Consider the following 18914-nt stretch of genomic DNA (forward strand, 5'->3'; position numbering starts at 1 on the left):
TTGACTTTCAAAAGATGATAATGGAAATTGTATTTAAGTAGTGCATTTAAAAAATGACAAAATAACTTCCAGAATTCTATGAAGCGTGTGGTCAGATATTAATAATATTACTGATAATATCTGGTTGGTAATTTTAGAAGTCCTTAGTACTCCTCAACTCTTCTTATGGTACTTATGATTACTATTTCTGGAATTAATACATCTTGCTACTGATCTTTCTCTTATTGAAACTGATGGAAGTCAGGGATAATCAGCATTCATCTGAATGAAACCATGAGAACTTGCCTCTGCAAATTTTACTTAAATTGTAATATAATTGTGCTATGACTCACTACAGTATTAATATCACAGGACATTTTGCTGATATTTCAATACGCATCTAGAAAGGCCTTTTTTTCCTGCTGTTATCCTGCATCTTAAATTTCCTATCTGTCTTTCAACTTACCTCTTTGAATATGTTTTATCTAACCTATTATTCATTATAGAAAATAATTCTTACTTATAGAAAATCTAAAAATAGCAGATTTTTTTCCCAAATGCAATAGATACTACTTTTTTTTCATGTTAGTTCATTGACTTTTAACAGGTTTTATATCTCATTTTACTGTATTCTTTTCTGACCCTTTCCTTCAGTTTCTTCAGCTTCTTCCCTTTGCTGATCAGCATGTCTGCCCTTTATTTATTTATTTATTTGTTCATTTACTTAGCTGACTCGACCACATGTTAATTTTTACCATCTGCTAATATACATAAATTAACAGCTTTTTAAAAAAAAAGTAGTTCAACTCTTCTGATAAAAGCTCACGTTATCTTTCTTCCGGTTGCCTTCATGTAATATTTCCATTTGGAGGTTTTGGAAGTTACATATAGATTATCTTTCTCTCAAAACTTATAATTTATTAATCATGTAAAAATTACTTTAAAGATTACAGATTTCACTTTTTTGGTATCATTCATCAGTCTGCATTCTCTTGTTGACATATTCCCCTCCACCACCCTCACCACACCCCCCGCAACACCAAAAAACACAACCCCAAAACACCGTAATGGAGATGCCATTAAAAGCTGATGTTCTCTGATAGAACATGCTCCCTTCCATTCTGGAGAGTTCTGCTCAGCAATTGCTGACAGAAATGTTTTCAGATTGTCCAAAATGCTAAACATATTTCCTAGAAAGTACTTCTGATATCTGCCGCCTTCTCTTCCTTCCAACTTCTCATCCTGTTATCTCCATTTTTTTATTCTTAAGAAAATTCTCGGGAGCGCCTCACGAAAAATTCCCTTTCACATTGTCTTCTCCCATGGGATAGTATGGACATACATGCAAAGACAACAAATCTTAAAAGTAAAAACACTCAAAAAAAATATCAGGATATAAACTAAAGAACTTAAAAGCTCTCAGAAGTGAGGATTAATAGGCAAAGCAGAATAGAAATTCAAGATTTATATAAATTAAAGTCATCAGATTTTTTTTGTTTCTCCAGTACCCTCAAAGGGGGAATGCCTACTTCCAAGGTTGGCCTTAGTCAACTCAGTAGCTTTCTGAAGTGCTGCTGCAAACTCTGCATGGTCTTGCTTCATTCCTTGGGAGGGTTTCATCCTCCCTGAAGCTTTGCCATTGCCCCTCTGATCTTGTGTAATCTTTGCTGTGACTCTCTTGCGCCTGTGTGAAGGAAAGTGTAGGGGCCCTGTGATGTGAAAGGAACTCAAGAACCTCCTTCCCATCAAAGACGATGCTCCTAACCTCTTTCTTTTTGAAAGAGTGTAATTCATAGTCCAATAATGAACAAATCAAACTGGTCAGTCATAGTACTGTAGTCAAAAAGATACCAATCTTGTTCATACAAAAACTGGTTCCTGACTAGTTTATTTTGAACTTTCCTTAGTAAATAATAGTCAAATTACAATGTAGCAATTGCAGTGTCGTATCTTCTATGTGATCCGGCAGTATTCTTTGTGTGTTACAACCTGGATATATGAAGTTCACTTAAACAGCCTAGTTGCAGGTTTTCCTAGTACATTATGCTTAAGACAGATCTTAAACCCATCCGTTACATCTCTCTCATACCTTTTCTATTGAATTTTTTAATGAAGTGGTTGGATTTGATTAACAGTGACTTGTGAAAGTCAGCACGTTTCTATTTTTATCTGTATTGGATTGCCCTTTATCTGTTACATGGTCTTTCTTTTAAGTAAGCTGTATTATTACCTTTTGGCTTCTATTTAATGGGTTAAATACCAGGGTTTTGTGTCTATACTGTCTTAAAAGTAAAGTGAAAATAGTTATTGTCAAAGATGCCAATCAACTTTATCAAATCTCTAATGCTTGTTTATTTACTTATAGGTATGCCAAAAGTATTTAGTCTTGACCACCAGTGCTGGCATCTCATTCAGTACTCTTCAATCCTTTACTTTTCTCTTTTTTGGGATCTGATTTTGAGTCCTAATTAACTCTTTAGCAGTGGAACAAATCACAGAAAAGGGAAACTTTGGATACATGAGAGACTTGCAAGATTTGTCATGTTTTATTTGTTTTGAATATTGAAGCTATTTGTTTTAGTAATGGCATGGTGAATGCTACGTTAGACTGTACATCGTGTTTTCAGATACATTTAAACCGGGTACCAGTTTTGATCTGTAATCTTCTGGGTTAAGGAAGTACAGTGAAAAAGATTGTGATGAGATTTCGTTCAAAAGTACCGATTCCTCTTAAAATACTCTGGACATGCAAGTTCTATATCTTTAGCTTAATCGAAGTTATGATACCACAGAATGATATGGCTTATTATGTATCTCTTTTTATGGTGGGGACTATTTTAACTTTGTGCCAGCTGATGATTCCCTTTTTATGAAGAAACATTAAGACCCTCATGGGCTTTCTCTTTTCTTGGGCTTTCTGTGCTAGATCAGTCTGCATCATTTTGTCTTCAGCAGAAATGAAAGTGTTAATTTCAGAGGTGAACAGAATCATGTTCTGTGAAGCATAATCTACTCTTTTGCTCTTGACAGCGTAACTGAGATCATGATCTTGCCCTTTTCCTATCAGAGAGCGAGTAGGGCAAAGTAATTTTGTCTTGCAGAGCTCAGCCCCTTGTGTTGCACTACTCCTAATTCTGCATTCTAGAGCTATTTCTGCTAGTAATATCCAAAATAACTGAGTCTGTTAGTATTTTCCTGTTTGTTTTTCAGAAGTTAAAAATGAAAGTCCTTGTGACAGTGAAAGGTGGTAATATAACATGTACATCCGTTCACCCTTGCCCTGAAGAAATCCTGGAAAATAGCCCCAGGCAAGCCATGTTAAACTACCTGGAATGCAGCACTATGCATTTTTGACATCAACAGAAACTATAAATAAAATAAAAGGGACATGTGTTTATGAATTGATTGGTTCTTCCAGACCAATTTCTTAACACAGCACATTGAACACGTCTTTAGAAGAGTAGCTGAAATGACAGTTCTATACTCCTGTTTAAGAGGCTCTTCTGTGAGCAATACCAAAGGTGTTCAAGACGTTGTTATCCTTGTTCTCCATAGACATATCTTCCTGTACGTTGCAGCTGATTCTGTCTAGTTTCACTGGGAATTCCAGAACACATCAGTGATGCTTCTTTTAGACATTTAGAAATTTCTAAAATTATACCTAGAATATCAAGACAGCAAATAACAACTAATGATTTTCATCATCATTATTTTTAGGTATTTTACAATATAGTTATATCCGTCACTGCCTGTTCCCTTTTTAAGTTTTCTATATTAAATACTAATTAGCGGATTCTGTGGAACCATGGAAATATTTTAAGGAAGGTACAGAGCTAACAATTTAATTTATATTAATGCCTTCATTTCAGCAAGCTGTCTTTTAAACACATACTGATTTTTCTACCATAATATTCATTCAGACATTGTTGTCTTACTGCTATAGTAACCTTTATTTCTTTTTTTCACAGACACTAGAACTTCCATCACACTGACCTTTCTTTTCTTTCTTTTCCATTTTCCCTGTATATTAAAATTAACAGAAAGCTATTCTGGTACAAGACAAGTTCAGAATTTTTCAAGCATCTTTTTTCACTACCATACCATCTTTCTCACCGAACCCTTTCTTTTCACTTCAAATTCACTGTTTTCTCTATTCTTTTCTATATATGTTTATATAGAAATGCAAGTTATATCTGTACTCTATATTGCTGATACTAGCAAATTCAGCTTGTGCTATTAATTTCTGATTAGTGCATGAAAAAATTGCGGTTTGATATTTATGCACAGATTTAGACTTTTCTCTTTCTGTTCTGCAGTATACATTCCTTCAGCTGGGTGAAAACCGGCATAATTTCACAATGCTTTTATTACTAGTTACATATTTATTTTTTCCAACTTGCCCAGGTCATTTTGCAGTACTTTTGCTGTGCCACTAGACTTAATGCTTTCCACAACTTTGATAAGAATTGTGTAAAGGAGTTTTATAGGACACAAAAAGAATGCTAAGCTTTTCAGGTTATTATTTTAGAAAAGAAGTCTCTAAAGAGCAAACAGAACTAGGCGACAGCTAGCAGGAAAGGTCAGTCCTTCTTAAAAGCATGAGAAAAATGCTTTATTAATACTGGCCTCCTGTGGCTTACAGCCATGACTTTCAAATCATTGCTATAGTACATCAATAGGAGGGCCACATTACCACTAACAAAATTGCTTTGATATCCAAGAGTCTCTTTCACTGAACAGAAAGGCACAACTGCTTAAACACCAAAAGAAGAAACCCTTTCTCCTCCTCCCTCCCAAGCATTCCAGTAAGAAGAATTAATATAGGTAGGACATAATTATCAATTGGCATTTGTAATATTTTAAAAAATAATAATAGCTTAAAATAAAATAATCCCTCAGAAGTGTTCCAAGGTGTTGATTCAACACTGACTCAAAACCAAAATTGCCACCCACCTGTAAAATAACCCATAGTGCTACTGGCAAAAGTGACATGAAGTGAATTACCTACCCAGATGAAGCCTGCTTAATTTCTGAGCTCTTACATTACAACAGAAGATGGTATGTTTGCCACACTTCAGAAATTATGACATTTAAGATTTCTGAATCAAACTTCTCAGTGATCTGTCTACCCATAGTCCCAGTACCATATATCCATCCATATCTAAATTTTATTGATAATGTATTTTAATATAGACCAATTTCTCTTTCGTCACCCAAAGTTCTGTGCCGTATGTAAATGGCATTATCTTCCTGTGTATTCTTCTTTTCCTTGTAATTTTTATACTGTTTTTATATATGATAATCTAGAGCTCCTTTTTCAAAAGCTTGCATTCAGAACTTTTTCTATTTGGTTATAAGTAACCTTTGTCTCCCTTGCCAAAGTGTTTTCATTATTCTCTTAAAGAGGGGAGATAAAACAAATGAAAAGTTTTCTTAAAATTGTTGTGAATTATGGCAATGTCTTTGTCTGTCAGTACTTCTAATGGTTCCTATAGTTTAGCTTGATTTTCCTGGAGGTTTCTATTTCTAGTTCACACCTATAGAGCTAAAATGCTGAATTTTAACTGCAGTATATTTTACAGGGTTTTAATAATTTCTATTTGTTTACATTCACAATGATTAATATTGTGACAAATTTGCATGTCATGATCATGAAAACTTATAAACATTGTGAAAAATTACTCAACAAAACAATGGTGCTTTCTCCGTCTGTCATTGGTCACAACTCTGAGCTGACGAAAAAGTCTTGTGGATGGTCGTGTCTACAGCCTCTTTCTGACTATTTTCAGCTGGGCTCCTTTTCCGTTTTGTGATCTTTGCTGCTCCGTCTTCTCCTGACTCTCATTTTGGCAATGCTTTGCAGGTTATAAGATTGATACAACCATACACCTTTACACAGTCTTTGGAACATCTGTACAGTAATGACATATTTTGATGGTTATTCGCCTGAATTGGACTTTTTCTATCTGGAGTTGAAGGCTTTCATTTTCTGGTTTCTACATTCCAAAACATGCTTCTAAACCATGATGGAAAATTAACTTTTCAGTCTTTCTTGCTCTTCACATGATTACTTTTTTCTTTGAAGCTCTCTCTGGAATCCATCTAGTCTGATAAAGAACGTTGGAGATGTATTCTTCGAAGTGGGTGGGAATTAGAAAAAGAAGTATGTGTCAATGATGTCCATGTAATTCTCCTTTCAGTACGCCTGGCTGCTGTAGCACTTAAAACTCCAATCAGAAGTAGAGAAGTTGAAACAGTGCTCCTAAATAATGCCTGGTTTGGTAGAAAAATTTATCCTGCCTTAGAGTAAGGAAAATTCAGGCAAATTTACAGAGGATCACTGAAGTAAGTTGTCTTGTCTGGTTTAAAATCAAATTTGGGTGCTCATTTATTCCTAAGAATTTTGATAACAGCAATAGTTACATATTTCATTTCAGATTGTACTCAGTTGGGATGAGTAAAGTATGTGCCCCTTCCAGGCAGAAGTCTGTCTTTGCAGACTTGTTTATCTTAATGAGAAATAAAATAAAGTTGCCATGCTCTGGCACAGTAAAATAGCAGTGCAATGCCACTTCTGTCTACCAGATGTTTTAAATTTTGCACAGCTATTTGGCAAATGTTAATAATTCTGTGAAGTTCATGCTGTTGTCACTTACAGTTAATGAAAGATGATGGAAAACCTGTTTTGCCTTCATGTTTTTGATATAGTATACATTAGTTTTAACATCAGACAAGAAATGAATTCATGGAAAAAGTTTAGAAGTTTAAGCTGTGAGCATTAAAAATTAACATTTTAAATTATAGTAAATGGAAGGCAGGAGAAAAAAAGCCATCTTCTCACCCATCCTTCTGTACTAAAGATCTTATTTCTGGCATCAATTGTACAATCAGTTAGCAACTGTTGATGATAAGATTATAATTAAAGTAAAACGTAATTGAAACCAAGGGTTAACTAGGGGGATCAGCAACAAAAAAAAGAACTTCTGTGCATTTCAGTAAGTACTTTCCAAAGTAAGACTATGCTAATAGTAAGACTATATAATAAAAAAACTGTATGATGGTATTTCAGTAATAGAGTAACATACGGTGACAGTAGCATAGAAGCTTTCCAATGAATCGGGCTGTCCCATTGTTTAGTATGAAAGTACAGAACAGAGGTGAAAAAAGAAGATATAATATATATAGCTTCACAGTTCATAAAGGACTTGTACTTCTAATAAATTGTTAGGTCCATTACAGAAAGCAGTAGTTAAAACATCAAAAATTAAATACCAGAGACAAATAATGGTGTACTGAGAAATAAAATTATTTTGGCAGATCTTATAGAAACTTAGAGTCTGTTAACAAAGAGTCAGCTGTTGTTGCAACAGAAGAGAATTACTTATTATGATTGGCACAGCAGTAGAAAAATTGAAGCAGGGGATTTCTCACAGAAGAGATAACCTCTTAGTCTCAGTTCAAAGAGAGCACAAGAATATGGTCATGACTAAGTGTAATACTCTGATTTGCATAGAAATCTTTTATATAAGTGTTTTGTTTCACTGCCATTCATGTTCTTATTTTCAACTGTGCAATTGAAAATATTTGTGTATGTCTTTTTTTTTTTTTTTTCAAACTTTTAAAATGCGTAGGAAATGTGTGCCTCAATTAGGCACCTTCCTTCAAAATAACACACAGGTTACTAAGAATTTTGCAAGTAGCAGGATATATTGTATAAAAAATGATGTGAGTATTTTATAAAAATAAAGTTGCTCAATAGCAGCAGCATTTCTTTAGTTAATGACAGCCAGAAAATATTAAGGACCACTATTCACAGTCCCTTTAGGAAATGGGGAATTTCCATCCTCAATTCTGTGACTTGAAGACAGACTACAGCTACCTGAAAGATATGTTCCAGAAAGAAGAAACACAAATATCTTACTGGTCATAATGTGTAGAAAATATGAGATTTTGTTAGTTCAGCATTATGTTTTTGTATTTGTGCATGAACAACCATCAAAATATATGATACCTGTAGGCTTAACTTTCTTCCTGACATCTTGGCCTTGTATTGGTATAAGAGCAGAAGTCATACTTGGTACAGCTATAGAAAATCTGTTCCTCAGTGCTACCGCATGATGAAACTTTTTTTTTGCCGACCACTTTCTGAATTGTTTTGCACCAGGATGTTCTTGCAATAGCTTGCAGTTTACCTGATCAGAAACCATGACCAGATACAGATACAAATGCTATCACTAAATGTATCATCGCAATTCATTTACGTAGAGAGGGGAAAAGAAAGAAAAAAAAGAATTGTTCCTACATAACTAGTTTCAGTGGTTAGAGTGAAAGTCTTGAGGTGACTGCCAATGATACTGAAGCGTCTTTTCTTTCATTGACATCAAGGAATTGATCTCGTCTAGTAAAGCTTTCTTGTGATAAAAGATTAGATTGATGACCACATAATATTGTATTGGTGGATTGAACAAAGGCAATGCTTGTGTGATGCTTGCAGATAGCTAAGACTGGTATTAAATGGAAGTTGTCTCAGCTTTCAATTTTTTATTAGTGTAATTCAGCCTTGCTTGTTGTACTCCAGCTCATCCTAAGTGCTTAGTTCAGATAGAATGGGATTTTCTGTCTACTTAAAAGGCTCTAAGAAAAATATTTTTGAGTATTGTGTGTGTCAGTTTGGGCTAGACTCTTGTTAGGTGGACCTGCTGTGCCAGCATTCAAGGTCCCGATATTTTGATTTTATAAGCAAAGAGCAAAAGATGTCAGTGGATAGATGTCACTAACTTTGTTCTATGTATTCAGATATATATTTTTAAAAATATTTTTATATTTATTTAAAAATATTTTTATATAGGAATTCCATTCAAAATCTTTCTAAGCATGTATGTGCTTGTTTCTTATATAACATACTAGATAACAAACTGACGCAAAGGGTACTGTTTTAATAATCTAAGTAATGTGTGTGACTGGCCATGTTTTCTCTCTCCTGTGGTCTGGAAACCATACATTAATGCTGTATATAAAATGTGAGATCATCTTAAAACTGTTCAAGTTACAATATACATTCTTTTTCCCCTTGAACACTTAAAATCCATACCCTCTCCCATATCTCCCCTTCAGCCACTACATAGTAGGAGATTCCCTACCAATCTGTATCTTTTTTGGTTTAGGTAAGTTTTGTCTGCAAGATATTTGAAAGTTGTATATGTTTGACAAGGTATTTTATTTGTCTGTTGGTTTATCACATATACACAGGGTAGTTTGTAATAAAACAAAATTTATCTGTCAGAGATTTGCAGGCTGCATAAAGCTTAAAGGCATCCTTACTTGTCTGTCTGTCTCACTCCTGGATAGTTCAGAAATACATGGGATGGACTGGATGAAAATTGGCTGAAAATGTTAGTATTATGAAAATTTAAAGAGTTTTATTTCTGTTGTTTGTAGATTCTCTTGATTTTGTAAAGAAAGATCCTGAGAAATTGTTTCTGTGAAATAAAATAAGTAAATTCTATTACTTTAAGCTGAGCATAGTTCAGGATGGATTATGGCTAACATAAGAAAAGGGTTTTGTACTCATGAAACTGAACCTGAAACCCAGTGTTTTATGCAATAGGAAGATCAAAAACTCCAATAAACTTTTTAAATTTAAAACAAAAGTGCATGTAAGCTAAGTGACTGCAAATAAATTCGATCTTATTCTAGTGTGATTATGAAGAGTTGATGGTTTTAGAATCAGGAAAATTTAGGAAGTATTCAATGATTTGTTAACACTCTTTCTACAAATATGTTTTAACACATTCTTTAAATATGTTTAAAGAAAGGAGGTAGAAAAGGGGCTGCTCTTGTTGATTCCACAAATCTGACCCTGAGCTGAGTCACCTTAGAGCATAAATTGTGTCAGTTCTTCCGCATCATTGGGCCCAACTAGCACTTAGGTCACTTTGGAATGTGATCTGATACAAGTAAGTTGCACATTGCAAAGCTAGTTTCTTTTTGCAGATCTGGCTTGCAGTGTAATAATAAATACATCTACAATTAAAGCTGATTTAAAAAAAAACAAGAATGGTTTGGGGGAATTGTAATAAACTATGTTAATTGGATAATTATTATAAATCCGTGTCACTGGTTATGATGTCAAATTGAAAAATATGAGAAACGAATGTCAAATAGCTTTATCCGATTAAATCTGATTATATAACAATTTGTTTTGTTAAAAAGGAGTAGAAGTTAAATGGTATATGAGTCATTCTGAACATCTCTGTGTGTAATCTGAACCAATAAAAAACACAGATGTATCAGAGCGTGTTGAAATTTCCATTTAAAATAAGCTGCATCTACTCAGTTGGAGATCTTGAATGTCTAAATAAATTAGCAGTCATTACTGCAGATTCATAGCAAGATAGCATAAAGTTACAGAGGTTTTTGGGGAAGTAAAAGATTAGTGATGTTTTATGGCTAGCCTCAAGAGCTCTGCTACTTTGGCAAAGCTGTCACTTATGTCTAGTTCATATCTCCCATATACAAGATCCAAATTCTCTTACATGACTACATATAAAATAAAGTTGTTATTCTCACTGGTGATCTAGGAATGAGGGGGTTCGGTACATTTCTATGTGGTCCCTCTGCAGGTTCTTAGGAAACTTGTAACATTATGAAGTTTCAAAATAGCAAAACCAATTTTTAATCCACTGACATGGTTTGAAAAGCACAAAGCTGCTGCATGTTTTTCATACAATAATGGATGTTACCATGTATTAGATGTTACTATTTTCTTATGAAGTAAAACTGCAGTACTTACTGTATCCAAGAGAATGAAGGAAAAACCATGCATGTCTACTTATTTAAGTAGGTACAGTGGTATTCTATTCATTTATAGCTAGAAAAATAATCTTTTTCTCAGATTTGCTAAATACAGGCAAGTCCTGTTCTAGTGGTCAGGGCTCATGCAGGTAATAGAGGGTGATTTCTGCATCGACAATTTGTATGACATGTTTAGGAAGATATGTACAAAGGCTTCCTCAAAATCAGAGATTTAGATGTTCTGAATTATTTCACTGCATGATCATGTTTTTCCCCATTAGCAGTAGAGTGGTGCTAGTGAGGCTACCTTGCTGTGCTGAAATACTTCTTTGTAAAAATTACTTTTTTTTTTTCCTTTTTTTCTTTTTCCAGTCTCACCAGTGTCGAGAAAAGAGGGTACAACAAAATACTTACAATGTCTAATTGTAGCTAGGAAGGTTGTTTCTATGGCCAGCAGAGAGATGTAGGTGGTACCTCAAGACAATAAGATATTGTCCATGAAAGAATTTTGCTACCTTTAGCTTTCTCAACTGACTGTAAAAGAAGCAAAGGAGGGTTAAGTTCACTTGACAAAAGTTAGCCTGTGTTAATAACCACGAACTGTTGTCTCATGTTTAATTCTTCAGAATAGAGTTTCTTTTACGATCCTGCTACTTTCTACTATATATACTATCCTACACTTACTATATTACACTGTGTTCTTTCTTTCCTTAAGCTTAGACTTGATTTACAAATTTCTGTCAGGCTGGTTCATCAAACAGTGAACTTAAACAGGATTTATGATGTGTTCTTATTGCATCTGTAAAATATAAGATTGGGAGAATGTATGCAAAATTTGTGCTTAGGAAATGTAGGTTTTGTTTTCCCTCTTGAGCTAGAAGGAAAACTTAAAAAATCTTGGATTTGTGCCAAATGGAATTATTCTCAGATATCTTTATAGGATTTAATTTCTTCTGACATGCAATAGCAAACTGCAGAGTTGCGTTGCTCTGCCAACATGAACAGAGAAACTGACTACTTGGAATGTAGGAATTGTAAAATTTACATTAGCATGAAAAGCCTGAGCTGAATTTATCTGGCAAACCAAGCATACATTAATAATTATTTTTAAAAATGTTTCCTGTTAACCCTCATCTCTTGTCCTTGTAATAAAGAAAGTTACAGATATTGAAAAATAAATAAATAAAATATGAACAAAAATGCGACATTAGTATTACTGGTACTTCCATCAGTTGACTGAAATCAAACGCAGGATGCATGGAGGGACGTATAGGAAAAGAAAGGGATTATATATACTGGTTATGTTTTACAAGCAAGCAGTTGTTCTGAAAATATCTAGATAGCTGCAATTATATATATGCATTCCATAGCAGACCGATGCAAAATTTTAATTCTTAGGTGAAAATTGTTTTCCTGATCAGTTCAGAGACAGATGATTTTCTTTTTTCCTTTTCCCTTAAGAAAATCAAGATTTCGCTTTAAAAAGGAGAAGGTGAACATCCCCACCCAAATTGTGTTGTCATTTTCACAGAGCTAGCAGTTTACATTATTAACTGTCAGTGAAAAAGATACCAAGCAATATACCAATACCAATTTTCTTTGTTTCAGGTTTGTCAAACACTGCAAATACAACTATATGTTTCATATATAATCAAAAGCTATTAATTAAAAATTTTTGATGCTTTCTAATTCAGTTTCTTAAGGTCTCAGTAAGATGATCTTTTTCTGAGGATAACATAACTAAGAATTCACATCTCCAATTCTCACATCCTCATGCCTGTATTCTTTTCTTATTGTCCTTGGGCTTTTTCTTTTTTTCCCCTCCTTCCTTCTTCCTCCCTTTCTCTTTTTCCTTTACCGTAAAGTGTGGAGTTTTGGAGTTAAGAATGATGTTTTGGAGTTCTCTAGAAGCTGAAAATTTTAAGGCCATAAGAAGAGTGAATCAATTGTTCTGACCTACAGAAACAGGTCCTATAAAATCAGTACTGTGAAAGTGCATAAGTGTAAGCTGTGGTGTATAAAAATGACTTTTTAATATGTACCAATGTTGAGGTGCTGGTGCTTGTTTATGAAGGGGAAATTTAAAAAAAAAGAATCTTAACCAGTTCATAGATCTCTTAAATATGTTTTTATAAAATGTTTGGATCTTGGTGTATAATACTGAAGCTGAAATGCTAGGCCTGAAAAATTAAGAGAGGTGGGGGGAAAAAAGTAATTAAAAAACCCCAAACAACAGAAACTAAAAAAACCCCCACATTAAAACCAGAAAGAAAATATTTCTTATTTTTTGAGTTCAAGATGATGAACTCTTTGGTTCACTCAGAATGTGTAAGACCCAGGTACCAATCCCTAGTTTGAATTAGGTACATTAATGATTCAACTATAATTTATGATTTAACCGATATGCTATTTGAGACTCTGAGCACTAGATCAAAAGTTATTTTGTGAGGGAGTTAGGCCTTCTTTTCTAAAACAATCACAGTTTCTGATTTAAAAAAAAAATATTAAAAAACCTGTCAATTTTGTGTATAATGCCTTCAGACCATCTAAATCTAGACTGCATTCCCAATTCAATTTTCTAAACTTGTTAAATTCTCTGAACTGAATTCTCAGTTATAGGTTGCAAGTGAGATTTGGGGGGGAAGAGTGTGGATGCACAGTAAAAAAGAAAATAAAGACATGATATTTTTCATTTCAGGTGAGAATTTTTTGGGGGAAAGGTGGTGATCTCTAGATGAGAGAATACTCAAGAATTGGAGTATAGAAAGTTTTTATACAAAACAGCAACAGCAAAAGTTACATAACAGAGCAATATATTGACAATAACTTTAACTATGGTGTAAAAAAATAAAACAACCAACAAACGTAAACCAAACCAAAAAAATCCTAGTCTCTATGATGATAAACAAACTCGAGCAGTCTGCTTCATTATGCATTCTCCTGTTGGGAGGAAGCTGGCAACAGTCTTTCTAGAGCTGTTAATGAAGATCATAGACTCTCTCATAGGCAAAGCATTAGCATATGAAAGCAAGTTATAAAACTGAAGGAAATAATTATTGATTTAAAAACAAAAATCACCTTTAGGTTTCTGTTGTAATAACACTAGGACAACTAAGCAAAGATTCAGTGTCAAATGAATGTTTTCTTTCCATATTCCTTTACTCGTTATTCGTGACACGTATCATGATTCTTAAATGTCAAGTCCTTCAACAGAACAGAGTTACAGTGGAATCATTGTTAAAATAATTGCTCATTTCTATCTTTTTTATGCATGACAAAAATAACTAGAGTTTTTCAATTTAAGTGTAAAAGTACCATGCCATTTCTATCTGAACAGTAGGCTATTTAACAAAAATTGAGCTTGTAACAATTTAGTGCCAACAAATATTTTTTCAAAAGGTCAAAAAACCTTTTTCTATATGTATTGCTGTTGATGTTTGAAGGCATATTCAGTGATGCTTGTGTGACTCTGGATGCAGTTTTTTTCAGTGAATTAGCTTATGAGTTATTCTATAAAATGCTAAATATATGTCAACATTTAGTGTCAAAGAATTCTGTCTATACTTCACCGTCCCTTTCCAAACACTGCTTGTAACATTCAGCTCTCTATGCATTGAGTCATTTGCGTTAATTAACAAAACAAACATTCAATCAGAATAGCAATAAGCTAGGGACATTTGTTTTGTAGTTGTAAAAAACCCAAACCACCAACTACCACTACAAAAACCACCACCAAAAAAAAGCCCTACATAAATAACCCCACCCATAAAACCAAACCTCAGAGTGATAAAATAACAATATCATGCAGGAGTCCTATTGAAATAGTGATGCCTGTGAGTATAATAGCCACAAGGATATTTTATCCATGGATTCTATGAAAAAGAAGGGAGAAGCTGTAGCACAGGCAGCCATTTACTCAGCTATGCTACCTAAAGATATCATCGTGCTACAGTGAATCAGTCAAAGGCCTGGAACAGGTAAGTGTGCTTCAAAGCAATATCTAATAACTCAACATAAGAAACATTAAATTAAACTCGTCTCCAGACTGCATTGTAGCAGTTAAATGTTAATATACTCCATCTTATGTACTATTTTGTTCACAGATACCTTTGGCAGACATTAGGCAAAAAATTTTAGACAGCAATAATATTATCCATTTGCTAGATATGTAAATGTGGCTCTTTTGAGGAGTAGCCATTCTTCATTCTTCCACTAATAACTTGAAGTGGAATGCTTTGAAAACAGCTAGTGAGGGGGGAAAAAGTTAATTGAACTTACTACTTTGTACACTTTAGAAAGAGAAAAAAATTAAAAAATATCCAACTAGGAAGTGTCCTGGAGTTATTCAGATGGCTTTTTTAGAAGGGAAATCCATTTGTATTGGCTCATATAATCAAAGTTAAAAAGTAAGCATTAAATGGGGTTTTTGGTCTTTGTAGTGGTAACATACGCATGTTAAAGGCTTGGTAGAACTATTGTCTATGTAACTGAAGTGCTAATACAGAAAGCTATAGTTATCTTAATAAAGGCAAGTTATTGACAGTCTTACCAGGTGGATTCATTTTTATGTGGGTTATTTTCTTCTTTCAGTGAGCAACTAGCAGAATCACAGAGCACAGAACTGTGCAATGTGAAATTTAGTTTCCCAGACAACTTTGGGAGAAGAAATACAGTGATATATATTTTTTTTTTCTGAATAATATTTTGAGTATATTTAAGGAACAAGAACTGAAAAATTAAAGAGTTCATTTAGATTTTAATTTTTTGCATATAAATTTCAATCTAGAAGAAGACTGAAGATGTTACAGTGAAGGGCAGCTTGGGTGAAACATGAGCATAAAATCACTGAGATTATGTTCTCTGGGAAAGAAGAAGAAATGGAAAGTGGGGACTGAAAAAAATGAATCCCAATAGATTGGGAAAGTGGTAGATGAGATCATGTAATAACGTAATAGTCATAATGGACCAGAGGTTAATCTCACCCACTCTTTTGTCATTGATAACGTTCAAAGGTTAGAATGTAAGAATAAGGCAGCATATAGTAATATTTTTTTATCAAAGTTCTTTTCCTGTTCAGTTTACAGATGCCCTAACTGAGATATTATAGCTGAGTTTTCTGTTTTTAAAAGCTTTTGATAGACTTTTCTGTGAACTCAAGGAATTTACAGGGAAAGTTACAAAGTTTGTGAAGAAACAAATAAGGAAGAACTGATTGGGGAATTAAAGGTCAGAGGCCTTTGGCTGCAGAGACCATGAGATGGTAGAGTTGAGGAACCTAAGAGGAGGCAGCAAGGCAAAAAGCAGGAGCACAACCCTGGACTTGAGGAGAGCAGATTTCAGCCTGTTCAAGGACGTGCTTGAAAGAATCCCATGGGAGATCATGCTGAAAAGAAGAGAGGTCTAAGAGAGCTGCTTGATTTTCAAGGATCACCTCCTCTATGCTTAAGCATGGTCCCTCACAACGACAGGAAATTAAGGGCAGCCAGACACCTGTATTGATAAACAGGGAGCTCCTGACAGAACTCAAATAAAAATGAAGAAAGGCAGAAACAAGGACAGGTGACCCAGGAAGAACCTGGAGACTATTTGAATGTGAAGATTAGGAAAGACAAAGCTCCCCCTGGAACTGAATCTGGTAAGGGACATGAAGGGCTTCAGGGCTATATCAGCAGCAAAAGGAAAACTCAGAAAAATATGGTCCTGCTGCTGAGTGGGACATGGGATCTGGTGACAAAAGAAGTAAAAGAGGTTGATGTACTGAAAACCTCCTTTTCCACGGTCATCTCCCATAACACTTGCCTTCAGGAATACCAGTTCCCTCAAATCAGTTTACAAAAGCTGTGCTTCTATAATGAATCACAGAATCTAATGAGACACATAGATATTGTGTCTTGGTGATTATCCCTATTCTAATGAAACTGACTCTTGTTGGATGCTTCGGGCTCTAAGTGTGAGTCTGCATGTGTGTGAGTATGTGTTGCATATAATTATAATGTGTATGTGTATATATTTTATAGTACTGTATCCTGTGGTTATTCACAAGAGGGGGATATTTTAAGTTATCTAAGGATTTTAAAGGGTATTTTAGAGTCTGTTGAAGTTAAGGAGTATAAAATGGCTATAAGTTGACCATAGATAAGGATAAAAATAAAAAGAAAACTGTTGTATACATAAGAGTACTGAGAAGCTTTGAATCAGCTTTCTAAGACACAAGAAACGTAGCTGAGTTTATGGCAGACTATATTAACATTAGGCATATGATTATGGGTTCCCTTCAGGAATAAGGGCTGACCTACATACCATAGAAGATCTGGCATACTTTTTCCTAGTGTGAAACTGGCTGTGTTTTGCATGTTTTTCATCAAAGTTTACACACTTTCATTTCAGAATGAAATATTTTACAGAAGAAACTGTCTACTAGGCTGAAAGAATTTTTTCATAGTTTTACATTTCTATTTTATATACTTTGCTCAAATAATTTAATTGCTGCTTTATGTAAATACACTGCATATATAAAAATAAAAAGATTTCTAGGTGAGACCGAAAAGAAACTATCAAGAATTGTCAAGAATATAATGTAGAAAAAACTACTCTTAGCAGGATTTGTACAAATGCTTTAAAAGCTATGAAACATAGGCTGGAAGAAGCTAGATTAGACTAGGACTGTTATTTTAGGGTGGTACTTGCAGACGTGAAAAACAAAAAGAAAACATAAAACACTGGCTATGAAATGTTCCATACAATTTTACAATAATTGGCATAGTTGACAACTGGTTGTAAATTTTAAATTATATTATATTAATTAAAATTGAACTGAGAATTGAACTGGGAATCAAAATTATATTTTTCTTATTGTGTATCTGCTCATTTCAAAGGATGACCACGTTTCCACAGGATGTGATTTACCTTGTTAAATGGTGCAGAGATTTAGTTTTTCTATGTGATCAGATCCAGTCCTAAATAGCTTTTCTTCTGCAAATAACTAGCATAGCTGAATAAACAAACATATTACTTCTGCAGAGTTTAAATAGTTGTTAAAATGAAAGTTGTATGTGCTTTTCCAGACACAACATGTGGGGCAAGATCAAACAACTCCACCATTCACAAATACAATATTTGATTTTCAGATTACTGTCGGTTACTCTGGTTTAATATTTGTGATGTTTGATATTTGCACCACAGGTTTGTTGCCAAGATGATGAGCATAATTACTGTAGAGATGCAGGCATAATTATGATAACCTTGATTTTAATCTTTCCCTGTAGGATTTTGGAGATGATGGGTCCTTGTACATTACTAAAGTTACCACAACTCATATGGGAAATTACACCTGCTATGCTGAAGGTTACGATAAACTCTATCAAACTCATATTCTCCAAGTGAACGGTAAGGAAAAATGCTCTAATTACCAAGTCATTAGAAACTTAGATTTGAATTTTGTTAAGCAGATCTGTTGATGCTGTTTTACTTTTTTTATATTGTGTTTCGCATAACAGAAAAAGAGGTACAATTATTTCTCCTTATTGGTCTCCTGTAAATAACCTTGCAAAACAATAAAATATAATAATTTTCATTTATTACTTCTATATGAATACTAGTTATTAAAAGAAGTAAAGATAGTCTAGAGGACCTGTGAGGATTTTTAGTATATTATCTTCAGAATAATAAGCGTTTTTCTCTATACATATAGATATATACAGATAAAGTAGGCTTTAGTATTAATTTAATAATAAGTAAAATAAGTGCATAGGCTTCTAAATTCACATTTATTATTATTTTGAAATCTAACCATGATTTTAGTATGTTAACTTGGGGCTGCTGGATTTGAAATCTTGATCTTTACATTTTCCTACATCTGTTCCAAGTTTTCAGGAGCACTTCCCTGAACTCTCTACCTGAACAAAACTTAAATGCAGTTGTTACTGGTGTCCTGAATACAGCCTTTTCCCTTCTCTTGAACAGTAGTATCCTCTCCTAGCTCTTTTTCCTATATGTAATTTTTTTCTAAATTATTTTAAGCAGTCATTCTTCTCCACTGATGGGGTGTCCAAGGGTCCCGCTGTGCTTTATCCCCAGTGAGCTTTAATGCCTTTTTTTTTTTTTTTTTTGGTGCCTTTGTGTTTCTCTGCATTTTCTTTTCT

General features: G+C 34.0%; 1 protein-coding gene across 2 annotated transcripts in view; it reads left to right on the plus strand.

The window, feature by feature from the left end:
- The window catches only part of FSTL5 (follistatin-like 5), a 302213-nt gene that overhangs the window by 208423 nt on the left and 74876 nt on the right, over nt 1-18914 (plus strand). For both annotated transcript variants that reach the window (XM_014945551.1, XM_014945541.1), the window contains exon 8: nt 18039-18159. In XM_014945551.1, coding sequence (XP_014801037.1) covers nt 18039-18159 — 121 coding nt within the window. The remainder of the gene's footprint in view (nt 1-18038; nt 18160-18914) is intronic.

Source organism: Calidris pugnax, unplaced genomic scaffold (genome assembly GCF_001431845.1).
Source record: "Calidris pugnax isolate Ruff unplaced genomic scaffold, ASM143184v1 scaffold15, whole genome shotgun sequence".
In the NCBI taxonomy this organism is placed as follows: Eukaryota; Metazoa; Chordata; class Aves; order Charadriiformes; family Scolopacidae; genus Calidris; species Calidris pugnax.